The sequence below is a fragment of the Uloborus diversus genome, chromosome 4, assembly GCF_026930045.1.
Source record: "Uloborus diversus isolate 005 chromosome 4, Udiv.v.3.1, whole genome shotgun sequence".
Classification (NCBI taxonomy): domain Eukaryota; kingdom Metazoa; phylum Arthropoda; class Arachnida; order Araneae; family Uloboridae; genus Uloborus; species Uloborus diversus.
Genome location: NC_072734.1, coordinates 125,728,565 through 125,752,579, shown reverse-complemented (window position 1 = coordinate 125,752,579; position 24,015 = coordinate 125,728,565). Strand labels below are relative to the sequence as shown.

The following is a 24,015-nucleotide window of genomic DNA, read 5'->3' as shown; positions in this document are numbered from 1 at the left end:
AACTGGAGAAACTTCAGCGACCATGTCGTATGATTATGCGGCATGTAAAAGATCACTTGGGTATTCGTTTGGCTTAGAATATCCCTCGGCTAAATTAAATTCCTAGTGCAATTTCGCATCAAATAAGAGCCCAGGTGCCTCCATCTGGTGGAAACTGGGCGTCAAAAACACTATTGTGTCATGCATCAGCGCCTTAATGGTGACACACGAAAGACTGATGCATTGTTGGGGAGCGCACTAGGTCTGGTTATGGCCCAGACGCCTCTTGAGGTGGGTCTTTTATAATACAGCCCCACTGGGGGAAAAAAAAGATCGTTGTTGTCGTCGAGATAAAAATGAACTTACTTTGCTCTGCACTCAAAAAGCACATAAGGGACAGTTCTTTTCGAAGGAAATGCAGTTAGTTGAAATTTGCTCACAAACAAATCAACAGCAAAGTTTACACCATTTTAGCACCCATTATGCAGCTGACCCAGTATGTGGATGGCATTGAAATATGCCGTTGAATTCTATTCAACGAAAAGTAAAATACGATGAGTTTTTTCGTGCTGCGGCATCAAGGTTTGTTACTCATAAGAACTCATACCAGATTACTCTTGAGGTTAACCAAATGTTAGTCACATGTACACATTGAAAGCTCTAATGAAGCAAGTCACAAAATATGAGCTGCCAAAGAAATTCAATTTCGTTCTTCTGTTTCGTAGGCACAAAGTTGTCGAGTGAGATAGATATTGAAATAAAGGCAGGTTTATTTCTGTGAGTTGACACTATACTAGTAGAAAAAACCCTTTTTACAGAATTGACTTTTTTTTTTTTTAATTACATTTCCAGCGGACTGCAAGAAAATTAGTTGCTAAATCGTACACTTGATGAAATTTGGAGACAATACCAATCTCCAGAAAAGACAAAAATGCTCAAAAAAACTTCCTGGAGTGGGAAAGCTCAGTCATCTACTCAAAATTTCATATTATTTTCGCCGTTATTTCTTCCTCTTACGCCAAAAAGCACAGGTTCGAACTTAATTCCACTCAGTGGATTTTCGAGATGCAAAAAAAACAGACAGCGTCCATATTGTATGATTATGCGGCATGTAAATGATCCCTCGAGCATTCATATTACTTTGAATACTAATGGCAAAATTAAAATCCTAGTGAAGTCTCACATCGGCTCGGGTGCCTCCATCTGGTGAGGAAACTGGGAGTTAAAATTCTCGCGGTAATTGCATAACAGTGATAGTGGTGCCACATGAAAGAACTGTTGTCGGTTTCGAGGAATGCACTAGGTCTACGCATGGTTAGTAACCACTAAGTTCGTTAAAGGTAACTGGGGTACATTAAATATGTCGTGGTCGCGAAGTCCACCAAGTTAATCAATACCTCTGGGGAGTGGGGGGGGGGGGGCGAACCAAGGATTGCTCGGCTTCTGGTGTCGATCAAAAGATTAGAACCAGTGGTTGGAAAAACTACATTTTTTTTTGTAGCGAACTACGACTACAACTACTTTGTTACAAATGTAGTTAACTACAACTACAATTACTTTCTTCAAAATGTAGCAACTACAAACTACTTCTGAAATGTAGTCGCTACTTCTCTACTTTCCAAAAAATAAGTAAATACAAAGCATACACAATAGGTTGTCCCTCAAAAAATGAAAGTCAATTTTTCAAATTGCATACACTCTTGTATTTTTTCTCTTGTGTAAAAACAATCGTGAAAATAAATTACTTTTAAATTAAAAAAAAAAAGAAACACCTTCAAAAAATACCCCGGAACTAAAAAGCAAAAAATAACTGATTACACTTACATTCTATTTCCTGCCCAAAAATAGAAAAGAAATTTATTTTAATTAAACGAAATTCCAGTACAAAAATCAACTGAACTAACACCGAATTATTAAATAAACAGTGAATTAAACTGCTATACGATGAATTATTTTGAATACCTAACTAGTTATATACGATCTCTTAATTTTTAATAACCTTTTGAAGTCGGGGCCGCCTATAAACAACTACATAACGCAACTGACAGCCCACCGAATCCTGAATTAAACACTAATTTAACTATACGCGAAATTAGTTTTTAAAACTAAACCTACTCAGTTACGTTAGGTAGTAGTTTATAGGAGGCTCCGATTTCAAAAGGTTATTAAAAATTAAGAGATCGTATATTACTAGTTAGGTATTTAAAATAATTCATCGTATAGCAATTTAAATCAGTGTTTATTTTATAATTCGGTGTTTAGTTCAGTTGATTTTTGTACTGGAATTGTAAAATAAATTTCATTTCTATGTTTGGGTAGCAAATAGAATGTAAGTGTAATCAGTTATTTTTTTCTTTTTAGTTCCTGGGTATTTTTTAAGGCGGTTTTTTTTATTTAAAAGTAATTTATTTTTTGCTTGTTAGTGGTGTAAATAACACGGCGAGCGTCTCGGAGACTCTCCACGACTGTGTGAAAAGGCTTTCGCAAATGCGTAACTAATTACAAAAAAAATTGTCTTCATCATTAGTTGTTCAACTTTATCAAAATTTGCTTTCCGCAAGCAAATGCACGAGTCACTAAAAAAAAAAAAATTAAAAAAAAATAAATAAATAAACGAAATCACTTTAAGTTTAAATTTGTAAAATTGTAAATTTTAGAATTGTAATATTGTAAATTGTAATTTATGTTTCACAATACGTGTCATGTAACTCGTGATAAAAGTCCCATGTTTCTTTACATGGCCCCACTATAAATGAAGTTTAAAAATTCCACTAGGATGAATTTTATGTTTGCTTCAGAGAATCCTTAATTCAAAATTTTCATTAGCATTACTCCTAATTATATATTTTTTTAGTACTTTCTTTAACTGTAGGTAAAGAAAGTATATACCTTTGTTTTATGGTCTTTGTTTATCAATGGGTTTTATGTTCAATCGTTTGTGAGGGAAATTGCATGAAATTTATTGTTTTACCCTTAACTTTTCCCCAAAGAACAAATAGGGTAAATCAAAGATTTGGAACCTAAGTTAGCCCACCACTAGACAAAAACACCACTAAACAAAAAAAAAAAAAAAAAGCATAAAAACTGGTTCACTAAGTGAGACGATATACAAAGTTAATAAAGTACAAATCGATTTAAATGTGAGTATGATATTTGAAGAGTTCCGTCAATGTCATCAAACCTGAACTTGATTAACATTAGACCGCCGAGGAACTAGGCTGTTTCAAACAAAAAAAGAATTTTCCTTATCGGTACAGGCAGGGGCGTGCATAGAAATTTTGGAGCGCATCATAAATCTGACGAGTTCAGAACCTCCTCCTTTTTTTTTTTTTTTTTTGAAGCCTGCTAATTAATATAACCCTAATTTCAAATTGAACTGGCGGCATCGTGAAATAGTAAATCTAGAATATTGGTCAAACTTCAGAAATCATACACAGTTATAATGTATATTATTAAAGAATATAAATTAAATCGTGGGGGAGGGGTGATCTGTATTCAATTCCTCCGCAATTGAACACTAAATATGTTTAAAAACTGGAATATTAAATAAAGAACATTATATTTTATTGCCTAAATAAAGTTATTTATTAGTAAATAAAATATTAAGGTAATTGATTCAACTATTAAAGCAGAAAAAATATATTTAATTTACTGCTTTGCTACGCAGTAATAAATACATTAGTAACACCTATAATAATAAATTAGCAGGCAGCGCATAGTTGCGAAAATTAATTATCCATGTGCCGCGAGAATTAAATATCGTTCAAGAGAAAGCCAAAACCTTAGGTGTGAAAATACACCGATCACAGCAAAACCACGTGACCGTGACGTATGAAATTTAAAGTTTCTAGGATTTCTCCGAGACCCCTTATCAGATCCAGACCAAGTTACAATGGGACCATCTGGGAAGTATACCCTTCCAAACAAAAAAATTTTTTTTTTCAAATCGGTCCAGTAGTGTTGGAATAATTCGAAAACATACATAAAAAGCCGCAATACGAAATCATAACCTCCTTTTTTGAAGTCGGTTAAAAAGTTTCATATAATTTGCACAACGGCAACCCGTGTCGACTTGCACCTGAACGTGTAAAACAGTACTTGTATGCTAGGCCAAATTGAAAAAAAAAAACTTTTTTTTTAGAAACTCGAAATTTATGTTAATAAAACGTTGCCCCTATACCCAACACCCCACATGTACCACAAGAACATTTATTCAAATTAAAAAAAAACATTTAGATATGCCACACTTGACCTAAAATTTATAATTTTATTTAAAAAATTGATTTTTTTTTCAGTTATCTTTCAAAAAAATACATCTAAAAAAAATATTTTAAATGAAAAATTTAACTCAACCTGAAAAAAATCCATATCTTTGAGTACTATGTGGGAGACTTAAAAATTGCAGGAAAAAAAAAATTCTATTTAACGCTAATTCCCTACTTTTCTACTTTACTGTTTATATTTTTCAGCTTAATAATTTCGTAAAATCTTACATATCTGAAAATATGTATCAAAAACTTAAACTTAAACTTATAAATGTTAGGTCACGTGTGAGATATCTAAATGGTTTTATTTTGAATAAATATTTTTGTGGTGCATATGTGGGGTATAGGAGCAACCTTTTATCAACAGAAATTTTGAGTTTCTAAGAGAAACATTTTATTTTAATTTGGCTTAGTACTACACAAGTGCTGGTTCACACTTTCAGACATAATCGGCACTTGTTGACGTTGTTCAAATTATATGATTTTTTTTTTTTTGACGTAAAAGGATAAAATATAAGTGTGCGACTTGAAAAATCAACTTTCGATTTTTTTTGGAGGGTGGGACACCCTAATACACAAACACACCGTAAGAGGATCGAACAAAAAAAGATTGATAAATTAGCTCATCAGAAGACACTAAGAAAAATGTCCGTTATCATACTCTCATACACTGTAATGCTTGCATTTATTGCAAGTCCTCCAGAACAGTTCAATTTCATTCTTTTCTATAACAGTTTCAGTAGCTTCTTTTTATTTGGTGAATGCTGTCAAAAATTTAAGCCTCGCTAAAATATTTTTGTTTTTCAATCTTCGGTCTGTTCATATAAAATTCACCAAATTTTCAACTCGCGAAATCACCGATATCTTCATTTTTACGAAAGTAAGTGCTTTTTTCAATGTAAATATTGGTGAAATATAAAAATTACGACGGCAAACAAACTAAAGGCATCGAACAGATAGCAGGTATGGCGTCAAAATGAAATACCTGAGGTTAGCTCGTATTTTTATTAGTCTTATTTCTCATTGCATCTGCTAATGTACTTGTGTAAAATTTGCGCGTCAAATTCGTTTGAACATTGATTTTTTTTTCAGTTTATTTTAAAGTAGTTTCCAGAAATCGCTACAAACTACTATTTTTTTGTAGTTAACCACTACACGACTTTTTTAAAAAGTAGTGCGCTACACTACAAACTACTCAAAAATGTAGCTACTACAGTAGCGTCGCTACTTGTAGCGCGCTACTTCCAACCACTGATCAGAACTGTCCTCAGAGCCCCATTCAACCGGTTAAACCACAAATAGTGGTAGGTACTTTGGACCTTGGAGTGTGATGTGATGCGATGTGAAGTGTGAAGACCTATTAGAAACAGCAACTACAAGCTTATTTTATTTGTAAATAAAAACTTTCTACAATATAATAATGTGTTTTCAGTCAATCTATCATATATTTTACTAACAAATGTTTTTTCCCCCTTTTTTTCAACAAATGTATTTTTATAGGGAGGCTTAAAAGCGGTACTTTGGACAGATGTATTCCAATCCATACTAATGTATGTAACCATTTCGGCTGTTGTCATCAAGGGGACTATAGACACTGGTGGAAACGATCGTGTCTTTGAGATAGCGAACGAAGGAGGGAGACTGATATTTTTCGAGTAATATTTTTATATCTTATATCTCTAAAGCATTGGATTTTTTTAAAATTTTTATTTCATAGAGTTTATTACGGATATATAGCAATATTTCTTTTTTAGCACAACAACCAGTCTCACGCAACGCTATACTTTATGGAACTCGATTATTGCTGGATTCCTATTTGGCACGCACACTTTTGCAACGAATCAGGCACAAATTCAAAGAATGCTGAGCGTTGGAGATCTCAAAAAGGCACAAATGTAAGTTGCGTTGCTTTACTTTCTTCCATTTCCTAACGTTTGTGTCTTAACTTAATTCTTATAGTACTACTAGCTGAACTCACACGGCTTTGCTCGTGATGAAACGTTTTTTTTTTTTTACTTCTTTTTTTTTAATTTTAAAAACGACCCTTTGAATGCACGCAAAGTTCCTTTCCGTTCTGAAAAAAAAAAAGGTTTTGTTTCGTTAATTAAGATTTGCACACATAATTTTACAACTACTTCAAGCATAATCCATTAAGTAATAGAAAAAATTCTGGTGTAATGACGACAACTTTCAAACTCCCTCTTCCGAAGAAAAAAAGCATCTGATTTAAATGCGCTTTAAATGATGCAAAAACCAGCCTAGCTAAATGTGTAAAGTCAAAGAATAAGATAATAACTTGCAACTACCAAATTCGAAAGACATTTCCAATGAAAAAAAGCATTATAAGTTGAGATTTATCGTCTATATGTTATAAAATAATATTAATAATCAAATAAAAAAAAAACCAAATAAAAATAAACACTGCATTTATACATGAAAATAAAAGCAGACGGTAATTAATTTGAGCGAATGAATTTCACTAGCCACACATGACTAGATCACATGACTAGCTACATACCAATCGCAAAGGGAATAATGCATCTTGATGAACGTCAGGCATAAGACAAAGTGGTAACGTAAGCAATCTTAGTTGCTGAATCAAAACTAAGTGAAAATCTCCCAGCACAAGGAATAAAGAATTCAATTGAAACACATAGTACTATAGGAACAAAAGGAAAATCCGTGCTTCCCCTGAAGAAAAAGGAATTTAATTGAAATATGTGTTTCAGTTACAACGAATAAAAGTCCTGCCTTCCCCCTCCCCTCTCAAAGAAAAAATATATTTTCATTAAAATACACACCCCAATTGAATGTAGATCAGCTGAAAACCACGCAGGGTGATTATAAATTGTTTCTAAAAATTAAACATGTTGATAGTACCGATCCAGGTGACAAATAATTACTCAGGATCATGGGATCACAATTCATTTTGACAGGCAGAAAAGTGGAAAATAGAAGCAAATCCTTCGAGAGGGAGCAGTTCAAGTAATCGCCTGTGACATCATTTGTCTCTGCCTATGTATCATATCTTCTAAGACTATTAAGTATTAATCGCAACAAATTTTCACCGAGAAAAAGCAGCATTTTGCAAAATTAACACCACACCAGTCGTTCCCCCCACCGGAGTCACTTGCACAACGTTAAGCGTGGTCAGGAATTTCAGCAGTTGCAGTGAATTTTTCACTGAACATGACTGTGGAACTTTTGGTATCGTTCATTTGCTTGACCATCATTGTTGTTAGTTCAGGTTGGAATTCTAATATTCCTCTTTTCTGCCTCTCAGACCGCTGCAAAACCACCGAATTTATAAATTTTTCTGAATTTTTGAATCAAAATCAAGTGTGTCTTTTAACTTTAATGAACAACATTAGATGTCAGTACGACAAAACTATCTTCTACCTGTGTATCAGTTTCTTTTTCAAATCCTTGAGTTCTCAATTTCTTGAAGAACTTTAAAAATAGTTTTTTTTTAAGATTTAAAATTGTTTAATTCACGTTTAAACAGTCAACAGCAGTTCAGATTAATTTTTTGACGCTTAACACGTTTTTCCTTAATCTAAGGGGGCGGTGTGAATAAACGGGAACGCCACCTCCTGCGAAAGAAATTTGACAGAAAAATCTATGTCTAGACTCTAGATGATGAAGTAAACGAACCCCAGTATTTTTTCATTACGTTAGGGGTGTTCAAATGAAAAGGAACCAAACGTCACAAAAACTAGACCGGGATCCCTCGCCCTTTTTCGTTATTCATTACTAACAAGCTATTTTTCCGTTAGTAGCTTCATTTTGTCGAGACGCTCAACATTAGTTAGTACAAAAATTTTGTAAATGGTAGTTAACAAGGGTAATAAGGACATAGTTTGTTGATTTGGTGGTTATCAAATATTTATAACTAACTAGGTTTTTTTTATACTTCTGATAAAATAATTATCTAAATTAGCCGAAAAAAGAATTGTCCTACAAATTGCACGATTTGATCAAAGATGTCACACTTTTGCAACATGTACTATTTACGAAGACATGAAATATAAATACTAACCAGCTGAATTTTTTTGGTCAGTTAGTTAATATTTATATAATTTAAGACACACATTGTTCTACAAATTGCGTGGTATGCTTTTCTGGTCCGACACTCCAAAGTTGCCAATACCACAGGACCTTTTTTTTAGTAACCGCAGAACACTAATATCATGTGATAGATTAGTGTGTTTTGTGCTCAAATAAAACATTGTCCTACGAGAAAACAAGTATATATATATCTCTTGTCCTACAATAATTGGTATTTTCGTTTTCCTATGTGAAACATAACGTAAAGTGAAAATATATTTATTAAAATAAATCAACTTTATTATCTTATATGAACAAAATTTTTTAAAACTTTTACCCAAAAAATAAATTAATTTTCATCTGACTCATCGGACAAATATTCGTCATCGTCGCTGCTAGTATCACTCTCATCTTCATCAGTATCTTCTTCATTTTGTTCTTCTGTGATACCTAAATCTGTAATAACATGAAAAAATTACCCCCCCCCCCAAGCGATGGCGCACCCCTTTAGTGTGACGGAATACCCATCCAGAATAAAAACCCTCAAAAAAGAAAGAAATACCCATTGAAAAAACTGCCTTAAAAATTCCAATGACGAAATTTGCGCCATGGACCCCCCCCCCCCCCCCCCCCTGTTGCGTCTGTGAACTCCAGTTAATTAGAATTTTTTTCTGTGACAGTTTATTATTTTAATACTATAGAGTGTGGTTTCTGCTAGTTTTGAGTATTTTTTTTAAGTAATAGAAATTATTTTTATTCGAAACGAGGATTATTTCCCCCCTCCCCTTTCCTCCAAAACCCGACGCGCAAAGTGCTGGGACTTCTATACCCCTCTTGCTGGAAGGACAAGAAGTAATTTACAACAGGTTTCAACTTTTTTTTTTTGGATGTTTGGGTTTGGTCATTTTTTGGCCTAATTTTGTCCTATATGCATTATACTCCAATTTTTTTAGAAAATATGTAAAGTATATTATACGTACTTATATTATATGTAAAGTAAATATGTACTTACTAAAATGATTGTTTGAAAAAAAATGCAATAATTTTATCATGGAAATACTCCATTTTTTAATATAATTGCGTGAAAATTTCTTCTTAATAAATTATTTTTCATATATTTTAAAAATAAAATGAAAAAATAGTCAATTGACTTACCTTTCATAACATAAATATTTTGATTTCACCCTAAATTCTTTATAGCAAGAGGAATGATACCCGATTATGTCGTCATTCCAATTTTCCGGTAGTACGACATTACAATATTTGTGATTATGATGCTTTCGAGCTGATAGAAAATTTCGACAAGAAAGCAAAATATCTTAAGAAAATTTCAAGATTTCTTCGCGTTTCTCTCGAAAGTGAAAGTTCTCGCACAATATATTGCATAAAAAACACTCCATTATTTTGTAGCAATTCACAAATTGAAATTATTTCAGAGCGATAAACACGTGGTCAACATAAAATAATTTAGCACGGTTATGGTCGGCTCCAACGTGAAATACCTAATACACAGTAAACAAATGTGTGCGCATGCGTACTATATAACAAAACTCCCAATAGCAAAATGTAGTGAATGAATCTATTTTCAGTTGTATGAATTTCAAATTACATTGGAGGATCGGCAAAACGTACCACGCAATTTGTAGGACAATGTTGGTGTTAGATCATGTAAATATTAACTAACTGATCAAATAAAATTCAGCTGGTTAGTAATTATATTTCATGACCTCGTTAATGATACATGTTAGAAAAGGGGGACCACTTTGATAAAATCTTGAATTTTGTAGGACAAATATTTTTTCGGCTAATATCAATAATTATTTTGAGAATAAAAAAAAAACCCCAGTCAGTAATAAATTTTTTATTATCATCATATTACGGACCTGCTCCTCCTCTTAGTCACCACAATCGAGCATTTTTGAAAAGGAAACTGATGGGCGTCTCATTGAAACGAAACTACTCACGAAGATTCAACTTGATAGTAATTATTTTTATATTTGAGATTTGTGCTACAACTTTGGAGTGTCGAACCAGAAAAGCATATTGTAACGGATTCGGTGCGACTTCCACTTTCTTGAAATGAAAACACAGTTCTTGATAAAAACACAGGAAATTTATTTACACTATGTACAGGAAAGATCGTCAACAACTGCTAAATTATTCATCAGCAATTAAGCAATTATCACACAACACCGTAAACTCAACGTTTACACACGTATTTACTTCCAAATACGAAAACAACACAGCGAAATGCCTCGCTATAAACAGAGCTAATACACACTCTCAGTTCGGAATCTGAATCGAAACTCCCTCCCCTCTCCAGCGTAACCGTTTATATACACACCGAAAAGAGAGATCTCAAATATTCCAGAAAAAGCTACAACGTTCTACAACTACACTTTCATTGATAAAATCAGTGAATGAAATAAGAAAAAAAGAATAGGGGGCTGTATACTTTAGCCATATGTTAAGGGGTTGTATATTCATTACGGGAAATTATTTACAGGTTACGTTACTACAATAATTACTATTTACAGGATTTGTAACATTGCCCCCTTCCTAAGGACTGCACGTCCCGGGCAGTACAATCCCCAGAAAGGGTGCCAAACTTCTATCACAAGTTCACAATTACACACATTAAATAATAACCAATAGTGCAAAGGAAACACAATAATAACAAGAAATATTACTAAACATTAAAAGCAAAAATTAATTATCTACAACTTTTATGTTATCAACCATGGTTGTTTACGTAATACTCATGAACTATGGCCATAGTATGGGGCTAACCGATCATAATGTACAACCCTAGGTTTTGCATTAGGTGATTTTTGGATCCTCACTACGACGTCATTTAGTCGTTTAAGGACTTTGTAGGGTCCATCCCAATGCGACTGCAATTTGGGTGACAGACCTTTCCGTCGGATGGGATTCCATAACCAAACCTTGTCGCCTTCGTTGAATTCATGTCCAGTAGACCTTGTGTCGTATCGGGTCTTCATCTTCTCTGCCGCGATGTTGATTCGCTCACGTGCGAAGTTATGAACGTCTTCCAACCGGGCCTGGAGATCCTGGATGTACTCCTCAGGCGATGAAGGCGCATCCGGAGGACGACCGAAGACGAGATCACAAGGTAGCCGAAGCTCTCGTCCAAAGAGCATCTGAGATGGGGCATATCCGGTAGTCTCGTGGACGGTATACGCCCAAAATGTCGCGGCCAAAATGTCGCGGGACAAAATGTCGCGGCCAAAATGTCGCCGGCCCAAAATGTCGCCAATCCAAAATGTCGCCGGTCCACAATGTCGCCAGTCCAAAATGTCGCCGGTCCAAAATGTCGCCGGCCCAAAATGTCGCCGGCCCAAAATGTCGCCAGTCCAAAATGTCGCCGTCCCAAAATGTCGCCGGTCCAAAATGTCGCCGGCCCAAAATGTCGCCGGTCCAAAATGTCGCCGGTCCAAAATGTTGCCGGCCTAAAATTCGCTAGTTCAATTTGTACGAAAAATTTAAATGTACGTCGATATTTTCCAGCATAAAAGTTGCGAAAGAATATTAATTGCCTTTCAAAGTAAGTTCCTTCAAAAATTCGAAACGTTTTCTCCTGTCTTAATTCGTAAACATCAGATTAATTCCAGAAAATTAATAGTTTTCAGAAAAACATACGTTTTTCTGTATACTATTTCAAACGTAAACATGTGAAAGGCTGCTGCAACGGAATTCTTTTTCTCGTTTAATCTGATTAATAATAATACTCAAGATGTAACATAAAGGATCAAGATGTAACGCAAGGATTCAGACAAAAAATTGGTATAGAAGTAAAACTTAACTGTTCTAAACGCGAATGAAAGAATAGTGAGGTGCAATTTGAATATGGCAAGAGAATAGGCGGTTTGTATTTTTTGGCGTAATGAAGTAAAAACAAATAACTCCTTCACTCTAGCATATTATTACGGTAGCGACAGGTCAGTCATTTAGGGAATCAGGCGGAATGGCCCTCGACTTTGAATTTTTTTTTATATACAAGTGGGAGTGGTTTTTATAGCAATCCTATGAAATTTGCATTGGTTATACATACGCCCGTTATACTCTCTCTCCCCTTTCACTGGAAAAATTCGAAATCACGGGCCAGGGTGGAAATAAAGTAGAAAAGTATCTTAATGAAATTTAATTTTCTCATAGATTTATCAACATTACCCTAAGAACTGTAAAAAAAAAAAAAAAAAAAAAACTACGTTTTCAGTGAGATATACGTTGGTTAAAGTAAGATCAAAACTGCAGTGGGAACTCCCATCTCTTATGAGTAAAATTCTGAAATTACGTCAAAATGTTCACCGTCAAATCTTTTGAAATCAATGAAACCCGTAACTGCTAAAACAGGTGTCTTTCACTCAGATTTTTGAAAAACGACTCTACGCGATGACAAATATTTTCAATTCTCAACATTCATGAAATTTATATATTCGATAGAACATCAAGGGACAATTTCAGAACAGCTATTTTATTGAAGGTTTTCAAGAGGATACTTTCATACATGCGAAGTAGCGCTTGTCAGCTAATCACATTTTCCAATTTTAAATAGAAAAGAAAAAATTTCATAATGTAGGGTGAAATAACTGATGTCAATGAGATTATTCAGATCAATTTTGACCTGGACTTATTTTTAAAATGAGTTTCAAAAAGTAATAGTTCCAGCTCAATATAGCTTGGCAATTCAGAAAGAAAAGAATATTGATAATAATAATAATAAACAAATAAGTTTTTCTCTCTCAGAAAAAATTGCTGTTTTAATTAGTGAATTTTTACTACGCAAATTATATAAGAATGCAAACTCAGTTTTTATTTAACACTCACGCTAGTTAAAGTGCTACAAAAATGAGAGGAATACACGGCTAATTTAGATTTTATTGATATCATGCTCAACCTCTCATATATAAATTCAGTATATTTTTCATTGTTTATTTAATTACACTGACTCACGTAAACGATTACGAAACTCAACTTAGAACGAAAATAAGGCTTGTTTTCGTTTAATTTCACTTGTATACTACATTTTTGTATGAATCCTCGCATTACTTCTTGAGATATAGCAGTCACATAAAACGATAAAAATTATTCTGTGATCCATCCTTTTGGGATGACTGATGCCAAAAATAAATGAGCAACTCGCCCTTTAAGATATACCTGTAGACCAAATTTTGTCTTAACCCTTGTACAGTAGACCCTCGTTTTACGCGGGGGTTATGTTCCACGGAAATGCTGCGTAAATCGAAACCGCGTAAATTGAGACCTAATATTAGTGTCAAAATAGGAATTAGGTTCCGTAGATTAAAAAAAATACTTCATTCTAGTGATGACTAATTGTATAATAAGTTTAATGTGTACTTATATCAATTTTTATGCACAATATGCATAAAGAAAACAAACTAATTTCGTGTTCTGTTTATGAAGAAGAGCTGACTATGATAGTTTTTTGGTAGTCATTAAGAATTTTTCCTCCAATTCTTTGCTTAGCATTAACTCATCCATGATCACTTGCGTCATTTCCATGATAGAATCTTCTTTCACTAGCAAATCAGAAAGATCATTCCTATTGTCTACGGATGGTTCGAAAATTTTCAATGTGAGCGTTTTTGGTTGTGTGTCACCGGAGTCGGTATCCGCGTTGGTTTTGACCTCCTTTGTCACTCCTAAAAGCTCTTCTTCCAGTGAGTTCTGAACTGTGTGAGTTTAAATACTTTACTTCTGATGGAAAAAGCTCTGGAACCAATCGCATAAAATGTCTCCAAGGACCCAAGTTCGATTATTAGCACGCCAAAATGCAGTTAGTTACGTGTAATCTGCAATCTTTAGGAGCTTGGGTTTTGAAAGAGAGGAAAATGTTACCTGTTTGCATTGCCGCATCTGCGTAAAACCGAAACTCATCTGCGTAAATAAAAAAAAGATGTCAAATCTTCAACCGCGTATAATCGAAACCGCGTAAAATAAACCCGCTGAAAACGAGGGTCTACTGTATTACTTTTTGAGATATATCAATCACAGATAATAAAAAAGAAAGGAAAAACATTCGATTGCTCCACCCTCTGGTGTTATTGAGCCCGAAATCTGTCCCCGTGCTGCTTCCTAACATTTTATTTGATTCCATTCATCATTTTTTGAGCAATGACAGTCACGCATATCGATGAAAACGTTCAGTTACTCCACTATCTTGAACGAATTGACGCAAAAAACCACGCAGCCCTAAATCATATATGGGTACTTGCGGGTATCGTTCGAATTCTTACTACAGGTTTTGACGTAGAATGTCCCCAAAAAATCGGTCACATACAAACGCACACTATTCTTGAAGAAAAGTTTAAAATAATTTAGCGAACGTCAGAACTGAACGCCGTCAGAACGTTTTACAGTTGGTAGATAGCGAGTCACAAGAAATAAGATAACGTAACGCTTGTATTCTATTTGTTTGCTGAAAAACAGCCGAGAGTTGCGAATCAAAACGGAATAATCTTTTTAGAATTTATCATGAAACTCAGTTAGTCCAGTCCCATTTTTAACGAAGACATTCATTCAAGGCAGTAACCATTTATTCTGCAAATTTGGTGTTAAACATCATTTTTGTACATTTAAATTTTTCTTACCAACTGAATAAACGAATTTTGGATCTACGATATTTTGGACAGGCGACATTTTGGCCCGGCGACATTTTGGCCCGACGACATTTTGGACAGGCGACGTTTTAGCCCGGCGACATTTTGGACCGGCGACATTTTGGGCCGACGACATTTTGGACCGACGACATTTTGGACCGGCGACATTTTGGACAGGCGACATTTTGGACAGGCGACATTTTGTACCGGCGACATTTTAGATCGGCAATATTTTGTCCCGGCGACAATTTGGACCGGCGACATTTCGGCCCGGCGACATTTTGGGCCGGCGACATTTTGGGCCGGCGACATTTTGGACCGGCGACATTTTGGACCGGCGACATTTTGGACCGGCGACATTTTGGACCGGCGACATTTTGGACCAGCGACATTTTGGACAGGCGACATTTTGGCCCGGCGGCATTTTGGAACGGCGACATTTTGGCCGCGACATTTTGTCCCGCGACATTTCGGTGGCGACATTTTGACCCCAAACCCTCGTGGACAGCACTGCGGTAGGCCAGCAGGAACAAAGGTAGCTTCTTGTCCCAATCCTGTTGATTTCTGGATACCATAAGTGAGAGATTATTCAGGATTGTGCGGTTAAATCTCTCCACCATGCCGTCCGATTGTGGGTGTAGTGGTGTTGTCCTAGTTTTCTCAATTCCAAGAATTTGACATAGGCCCTTAAACACAGCAGAGATGAAATTCCTCCCTTGATCGGAATGAATCTGCAAAGGTGTTCCATATCTCGAGATCCAGTGTTGGACTAGAGTCTCTGCTACGGTGGTAGCCTCTTGATCTGGAATGGGATATGCTTCCGGCCATTTGGTGAAGTAGTCGATGGAAACAAGAATGTATTTGTTCCAGTGGCGCCGACTCCATAGGGCTTGAGGGGGCCCGAGCCCCCTCAATAGTTTGTTTTAGGGGGCAGAGCCCCCTCAATAATTTAAGAACATTATTTGTCATATTATGGTTTCTAAAATCACAAAATTATATTGGTATTTTTTACTTTCCTTGTTTGAAGATAGTTACATTGTAAAATACATTCAGTAATGAATTAAAACAAAACACTATTGCGGTAGTAAATAAGTTAATTGAAAACGAGTGGTGTGAATAATGATAGTGTTATGGTGCTGAGAGCACTCATAGAATTTGTCCCACTGCGCGAACCTCCGGGTAAGTCTGTCGCCGGCGGCGCCCTCATCTAAGTGTTGCTGATCTGGAAAAAATATATTAATGTTTGATTTGTACATTAAATGGAAGGCGTGATAGTTTTCTTCAATTATTAGAGTTAATAAAGTAATCTCTGTATTATCTTTTTTAACTCTGTCATACCATTAATTTTGAGACATTATTTTTATTAAGGGTTATTGCATACAGATTCAACGGATGAGTGCGCTCGACCATTTTTAATTTTTTTGAAACTCATATCCCAAAAAGATGCATATGAATGATGTTTTAAATCTACTTTTATTTTTTCTCTAACCTTAACCCTTGATTTTTTAGTGGTCATCAAAAGTCATTTTCGTAGTCAAAAATGGGACTTTTAGACCTTGCTTTTGTCCCAAATCTAATTGAATAACAATCAAGGCAAACATTTTATTTTAATGTCAAAGTACATAAGATGGTAGTCTCACACACTGAGTTATGTAGCTGTAACTTAATGGCAAAAACTAATCACTGGAGTCACACTAATGAGAAAATATAGCTGTAATTGTGTGTTTGTTTACCCTTTACAAATTACAGCCCCTCAAAGATCAGAAAATTAAGAAAAAGGACATTTTTAGACCCCTGAAAACCAAAAGGGAATGGAATTAAAAATGAAATTCCTTGGCCAATTGAATATTCCATTCAAGTACTATACATCTTATTTATATATTGTTTTGTGTATTTGGTTTGTAAAAAAGATATAAGTCTTTGAAATTGAGCACTTTTACTAGTTAGTTCGCAGACTAAAACAGAAAAAAAAAGTGTGAAAACTTCATTGCACCTTCTTACATTACATATATTGTCCTCTATATAATATATTATATTGAAAAAACATATTGTAAGTATAAAAATAATTATTTTAATTTGATAACTTAGAAATATTTGGACATGAATGAGTAGTTCATACTTGATTGACAGCTTAAGCAGTTAATTTATAGACTATTTACACACACAAATTTTCAATACACACAAACATATGCTCTGTACATAAGCAGGTCCAAATTGCCTTAAACCTATGCAAAAACATTATATATGCAAAATTTAAATTTTAAAAAGTCATTTTTTATTTTTTGTTTGAGTGTAGTTTTGAAAAAATGAACTCATCTAGTAGACCTATAGTAACCTTTTTAGTAACACACTATTCTTCATACCTATTGCTAGGGGAAAATAATATTACTGTGATAATATTTAAATAGTGTGGCATAAAGCAGTGATTAGATGTTGTATAGGGAAGTTTATTTGCATAGTCAAACCTTTCTTGCAGCATCTTTTCAGCTAGTTTAATATACGGAGTGATCACAAGAATACATACAATGTTTAGTAGCAAAAATGTAGAGGATATACATTTCTGTAGGAATTAAAATGTGACTTCTAGTAGTTCTCCTTGCAAACTAGTCTTAGTAGCATCAATTCTTTTTACAGTTCCTCTGATTCTCTTACATTGTCCATTACCATGCGATATTGCATAGAAATGCCATTCAGCTCTCAAGTTGACATCCGTTTCGTGATTACATAAATTAACAAAGTTCTTTCTATTTTTGTTGTATATTTGAGTAAAGTATACGCCACATACTGTGTCACCATCAGAACTATAGTACTACTGTGTGAGTTCATTTTCTTGAAACTGCACTGATGCAAAAAATGAAAAATGCACTATTTTTTCCTTTCCACTATGTAGATAATGTTTTTGAATGTGTTTAGGCAAGTTACATAAGTTAATGAACAGTTACATAAGTTAATGAGTATGTTTGTATGCATTGAAAATGTGTGTGTGTGTGTAGATTATCAGTATAGTCTATAAATTAACTATTTAGGCTGTAAATCAAGTATGAACTACTCATTCATGTTCAAATATTTCTATGTTAATCAAATTTAAATATTTTTTTTAATACTTACAATATGTTTTTTTAGTATAATACATTTTGTAGAGCACAATTTACGTAATTTAAGAAGGTGCAATGAAGTTTTCACTTTTTATTTCTGTTTTAGCGTGTGAATTAACTAGTTAAAGTGCTCAATTTCAAAGACCTGTATCTTTTTTTACAAACCAAATACACAAAACAATACATAGAACATGTATAGTACTTGAATAGAATATTTAATTGACCAAGAAATTTTATTTTTAATTCCATCCCCTTTTGGTTTACAGGGGTCTAAAAACGTCATTTTTCCGATTTTTGAGAAGCTGTAATCTGTAAAGGGTGAAAAATCACACAGAAACAGTTACATATTCTTATTAGCATAGTTCCAGTTATTAGTTTTTGCCGTATTTCATTTTGTGTTTCCGTCCCCTACGCGAGTTATTCCCCTTTGAAATGAGTAAAATTTTTACATTTGACCTTGAACTTTAACCTGTTGCCATTATTTTAACTATTAAGTTACAGCCACGTAACTCAGCATGTAAGACTATCATCTTATGCACTTTAACATCAAAGCGTAAAATTAACTGCCATAAATGTAATTCAAATAGATTTTGACCAAAATGCAAAGGTCTAAAAGTCCCATTTTTGACTACGATAATGACTTTTGATGACCTCTAAAAAATCAAGGGTTAAGGTTAGAGAAAAAATTAAAGTGGTTTTAAACATCATTCATATGCATCTTTTTGGGATATGAGTTTCAAAAAAATTGAAAATGGTCGAGCGTACTCATCCGTTAAATCTGTATGGAATGACCCTTAAATGAACTCTGAGCCATATTCAAAGCAAGCTTAAATTAGTTATTTCACTTATAGTAATCAAAGTGCGACAGCAATCTTTTATGCTTTATTCTTTTAATGATAGTTTAGATTTATTTAAATATCATTTCACTCTTTTCAGAGCTATATATTCACTGCTCTGTAATAGACTAAAAGCATAATTATTAATGTAAATTAAATTAGCTTTTTACAAAAAAACCATGAATGTTTTTTTTTTTTTTTTCAAAGTCAAAAAATGTGTCGGCTTGTCGAGTTTCTCAGAGTGTCGATTTACCGAGAGTCGAGTTTTTGGGGTTATAATTTTAATCATATGATTATAAAATGCTTAAAAAACTTTCAAACACACTATTTTTTATCTCAAATTTAGAAAATTTCCCCTGGCAAGGCCCCCTCCCCCCAATAGTTGTGATAAATCGGTGCCACTGGGACTTCCTTTCCATGCAAGTCAAGTGCAACACCTTGTATGTGCCGTAGCCTAGCTATGGCACTTCACGGCTCCCCACAAAATGGAACTGTAAAATTGTCCCTCACTTAAGGCAAATGACATGATCTAATTGAAGCAGAAAATTTGTACCAATTTTTAGATTGTTTTACTTTGAAAACGCCATGTCACATATTGTTTGTTTGTATAAATTATACACACCAGAAAATATGTAAGTTGCATTTTCAAAGCACAAAAATCTGATTTTTTTAGGGGGGGGGGGCGCTCCGTTCGTTAACATACTCCCTAGACCCCGGTGACATCGGACCCCCCCAATAATTTTTCCAAGTCGGCGCCCCTGATTTGTTCCCATCAGCAGTTCTTGGTAGAGGATCCAGGATGTCAATCCCAATTCGTTCGAAAAGAGCTCCAACGTTGTACAGATGTAGCTTCCCTCTGCTTCTCTTCTTCGGTCCTTTACGAGCAGCACAGGCGTCACAAGAATGGCACCACTTCTCCTCGTCATCCTTCGCCTTACTCCAGAAGAAGCGCTCCCGAACTTTATTGAGGGTTTTCAAGACACCAAAATGTCCTCCAGTCGCACTACTATGTATTTCTTTCAGAACATCTGAAATCCTTGATCGGGGAAGTAGTAACTGCCACCTAGATGTTTTGCCGTCGTCAGATTCCCATTTCCGGTGTAGCACGCCGTTCCGTAAATGGAGCGAGTTCCATAAAGCCCAGTATCTTTTTGTTGCAGGACTGAAGATGGAAACGTCCTGCCAGCTAGGTCGCCGACTGTCGCTTTCCATGAACTCCAAAATTGGTTTTATGTCGGGGTCTTCAAGTTGATCTTTTCGAACTTGGTCGTCACTCCATGGATCAGGTTCTGATGATATTGGAGTCACTGTCACCTGATAGGCGGTAGGGCTAGTCGTTCCATACTGTTTCTCGATTCGGGAACAATAGTGGCAGTTCTCAGGACAGGGTCTTTTTGATAAAGCGTCAGCATTACCGTGAGATAACCCTTTTCGATGCTTGATCTCCATGTCATATTCCTGGAGCCGCTGTATCCATCTGGCTATCTGGCCTTCCGGATTTTTGAAGTTCAAAAGCCAAGTTAATGAGGCATGATCTGTCCGAAGCAGAAATTTTCGGCCGTAGAGGTAATGATGGAAGTGTTCTACAGCTTTCACTATGGCCAGTAACTCCTTTCTGGTGACGCAGTAATTTCGCTCCGACTTTGATAAGCATTTGCTCCAGTAAGCGATGACATGTTCAATTCCGTCAATTTCTTGGGATAAAACAGCTCCGATGCCCTCGTGGCTCGCATCAGTGTCTAGGATGAAGGATTTTTCAGGCTGAGGATAGGCGAGGATAGGCGTTGATGTTAAAGCCTCCTTCAGTCGTAGAAATGCATCTTCGCATTCTTTGGACCATTCAAACTTTTGCTTGCTCTCCGTCAGCTTATGCAAAGGTCGTGCAATGTTGGAAAAACCCTTCACAAACTTCCTGTAGTACGTGCAGAGCCCCAGGAAACTTCGCAGCTGATGGATGTTTTCGGGACGACTCCAACTCTTGACCGTGGATACCTTTTCCGGATCGGTTTGTACACCCTCAGAAGAGATGATGTGACCAAGGTAGTTCACTTCCCGGCGGAACAAATTACATTTGGACGGGCTTAACTTCAGATTGGCTTCCTTAAGCTTTTGCAGCACCTTCCTAAGATTTGCCAGATGTTCTTCGAAACTGCGTCCCACGATGATGATATCGTCTAAATAGACCAGACAGGTTTCGTAGGAAAGTCCTCTTAACACTGTCTCCATAAGACGCTCGAACGTAGCTGGTGCATTGCAGAGGCCGAAGGGCATCACTTTAAACTGCCATAAGCCTTGTCCAGTTGTAAACGCTGTCTTCTCTCGGTCATCAGGGTGTATCTCAACCTGCCAGTAGCCGCTCTTCAAGTCCAGGGTCGAAAACCACTTGTGTCCGGAAAGAGTGTCCAAGGTGTCGTCTATCCGTGGAAGAGGGTAGCTGTCTTTCTTGGTGATTTCATTCAGCCGTCGGTAATCGACACAAAATCTGGTGGAGCCATCTTTCTTTCGGACCAAGACGATGGGAGAGGCCCAAGGACTGGATGAAGTTTCGATTACATCATTCTCCTTCATCTCTTTCAGGAGGGTCTCAACCTCTTCCTTCTTGGCGAACGGTAGTCGTCTTGGATGCTGTTTAATAGGGGAGTGTTCTCCAGTGTAGATCCTATGCTGCGTTAAATTCGTACGGCCAACATCCTCCGATGTAGATGAAACCAGATGCTTGAAGTCATCCACCAATTGTTCCGCAGCAGTTCTTTGATCTTTCGATAAGGGTGCACTCCCAATTAACTTCGATGTCAAGGACTCAGAAGACACAGTCTCGTGGGAATTGATTCTTCTAATGATGCAGTTTACTGGAGTACAAGTTGCCAGCACTTCACCTTTCCGGATATTCCTTGGCCTTTCACTCACGTTGACGACTCGCACAGGAATTACGTCTTTAGAAAGGTCCACCAGCGTGGATGCTACCAGCACTCCTTTTGGGCTATTGCTTAAGTTGGGGTATTCAATGAGTCCAAATCGAAAACTATTGCTTTCTTCAATGGAGCCAGGTATTAATGATTCTGACCTTGAGGGAATCGATAAATCTGTTTGGGCTATTATTTGATGAGCGGATTTTACATCACTTTCTGCGGGGAAAACGGCTATGACTTCTCTCATCGAGTGCAGCTCATTTGTCTTGAAGTCGAGGTTGAAGTCATACTTCTTTAAAAAGTCCAATCCGAGAATGAAGGGGTCTGTGATAGCAGCAACGAATGCCGTATGATGGTAAGTGGCATTTCCAAACACAATTTCTAAGTTTACTTTACCTTCAATCTCGATCTTATCACCTGTCACAGTTTGGAGGGTAACGCAGGGCGGCGTCCATAGAATGTTGAGTCCAAATTGACGAGCCACATCTGTTCTAATGATTGTAACATTGGCTCCATTGTCAATAATCAGTTCGCAGGGAAACCCGTTTACGTATGCGTAAACAAACAGTCCATTACTGCCGCCACTCGTCGATGAAATCTGGAAAACTTTAAGATGGGGCTCATTCCAATTTGGCGACCTCCGCCCCGCGAGATTGCCATGGCTTAGTTTTCCTGGACCTGGGAGGGAGAGGTGCTCTTCCCTCTGGTTTCTTGGCGAGCTTCACAGTTTCTTCGTAAGTGACCCTCGCCGCCACATTTCCAGCACTTAAGTGATTGTCTATTTTGGTACTTGGGAGCCGAAGTCCTTTTGAGGATTCCTGCAATTTCTTTTATTTGCTTTTCCAGTTCAGCAAAGCGTGACGAAACCGGATCAGGCTCATCAGTTTTCACGCCGCGGATTGAATGGCGATCCTTGCGGGTTGCTTGCTGGGCGGCCTCCAACTTCATCGCATACACAACAGCAGAACTCAGGTCTTTGACATCCGCCATCCGTAGAGCTTTCTGGATTCCCGGATAACCCCGTCGATGTAGTAGTTGAGTGCCAGGTTGTCTCGAACATCCGCAGGACAGTCGCAAAAAGCAAGATGAGACAGTCTCTCGACGTCCGCCGCTAGCTCTTGCAGGGTTTCCCCGGTTTTCTGGAAACGGGACTTCAACTGGAGTCGGCTGAAATCTTTCTGGCACTTCTCACCGAAGCGAAGCTCCAACGCGGATGTGAGGGCGGCGAAATCCAGGCGCTGGCTGTCCGGAAGGGTCTGAAGAATGTCCGCTGCGTCACCTCTCAGGGATGCTGCAAGATGGCAGGCCTTGGTAGCAGAGTCCCATCCGTTCGCTTCCGCCACTATCATGAATTGGGTCTTGTATACCTGCCACGAACTTTTCCCATCAAATGTGGCCAGTTTAATGGACGGTCGAGCAACAGATGTGGGAGCGCCAAACTGTACAGAACTGCTTTCCGCGGTCGCCAATCTCCGTTCCATGTCTTTAATTATTTCTTCCTTAAATGAAGTCAATTTCTTGTCTTCTTCTTCCAACTTATTTTCCACATTGGCGATACGCTCTTCCACAGTATCAAATTTTTCTTCCAGAGCATCAACTTTATCTCCCATGGCGGTTAGTTGATTCTCCATCATGGTTTTCATCGACGTTAGGTCACTTTTTATTTCATTTTGACTTGTAGTAATTTTAGCAGTTAAATCACTATTTAACTGTTCTTGGTTAGTCGCCAATTCATTTTTTAATTGTTCTTGGTTAGTCGTCATATCATTTTTTACAGAGTTGATTGCGTCAAGAAGTTGTTTTAATTGTTCATCCATTGCGCGAGTAAACACCATAAAAATAAAGTCCAAATTCAAAAAGTCTTTATGAAAAAAATATCCAAAGTCACACTTACTCCAAGAAAGTCCAGAAGAAGCCCCACGTTTGGCGCCAAATTGTAACGGATTCGGTGCGACTTCCACTTTCTTGAAATGAAAACACAGTTCTCGATAAAAACACAGGAAATTTATTTACACTATGTACAGGAAAAATCGTCAACAACTGCTAAATTATTCATCAGCAATTAAGCAATTATCACACAACACCGTAAACTCAACGTTTACACACGTATTTACTTCCAAATACGAAAACAACACAGCGAAATGCCTCGCTATAAACAGAGCTAATACACTCTCAGTTCGGAATCTGAATCGAAACTCCCTCCCCTCTCCAGCGTAACCGTTTATATACACATCGAAAAGAGA

The 24,015-nt window shown here is 36.5% G+C and overlaps 1 protein-coding gene across 1 annotated transcript in view; it reads left to right on the top strand.

The window, feature by feature from the left end:
- Positions 1-24,015, top strand: part of LOC129219726 (putative sodium-dependent multivitamin transporter) — a 68,574-nt gene that overhangs the window by 25,876 nt on the left and 18,683 nt on the right. Inside the window, exons 7-8 of the mRNA XM_054854014.1 lie at positions 5,745-5,899; positions 5,999-6,139. Coding sequence (XP_054709989.1) covers positions 5,745-5,899; positions 5,999-6,139 — 296 coding nt within the window. The remainder of the gene's footprint in view (positions 1-5,744; positions 5,900-5,998; positions 6,140-24,015) is intronic.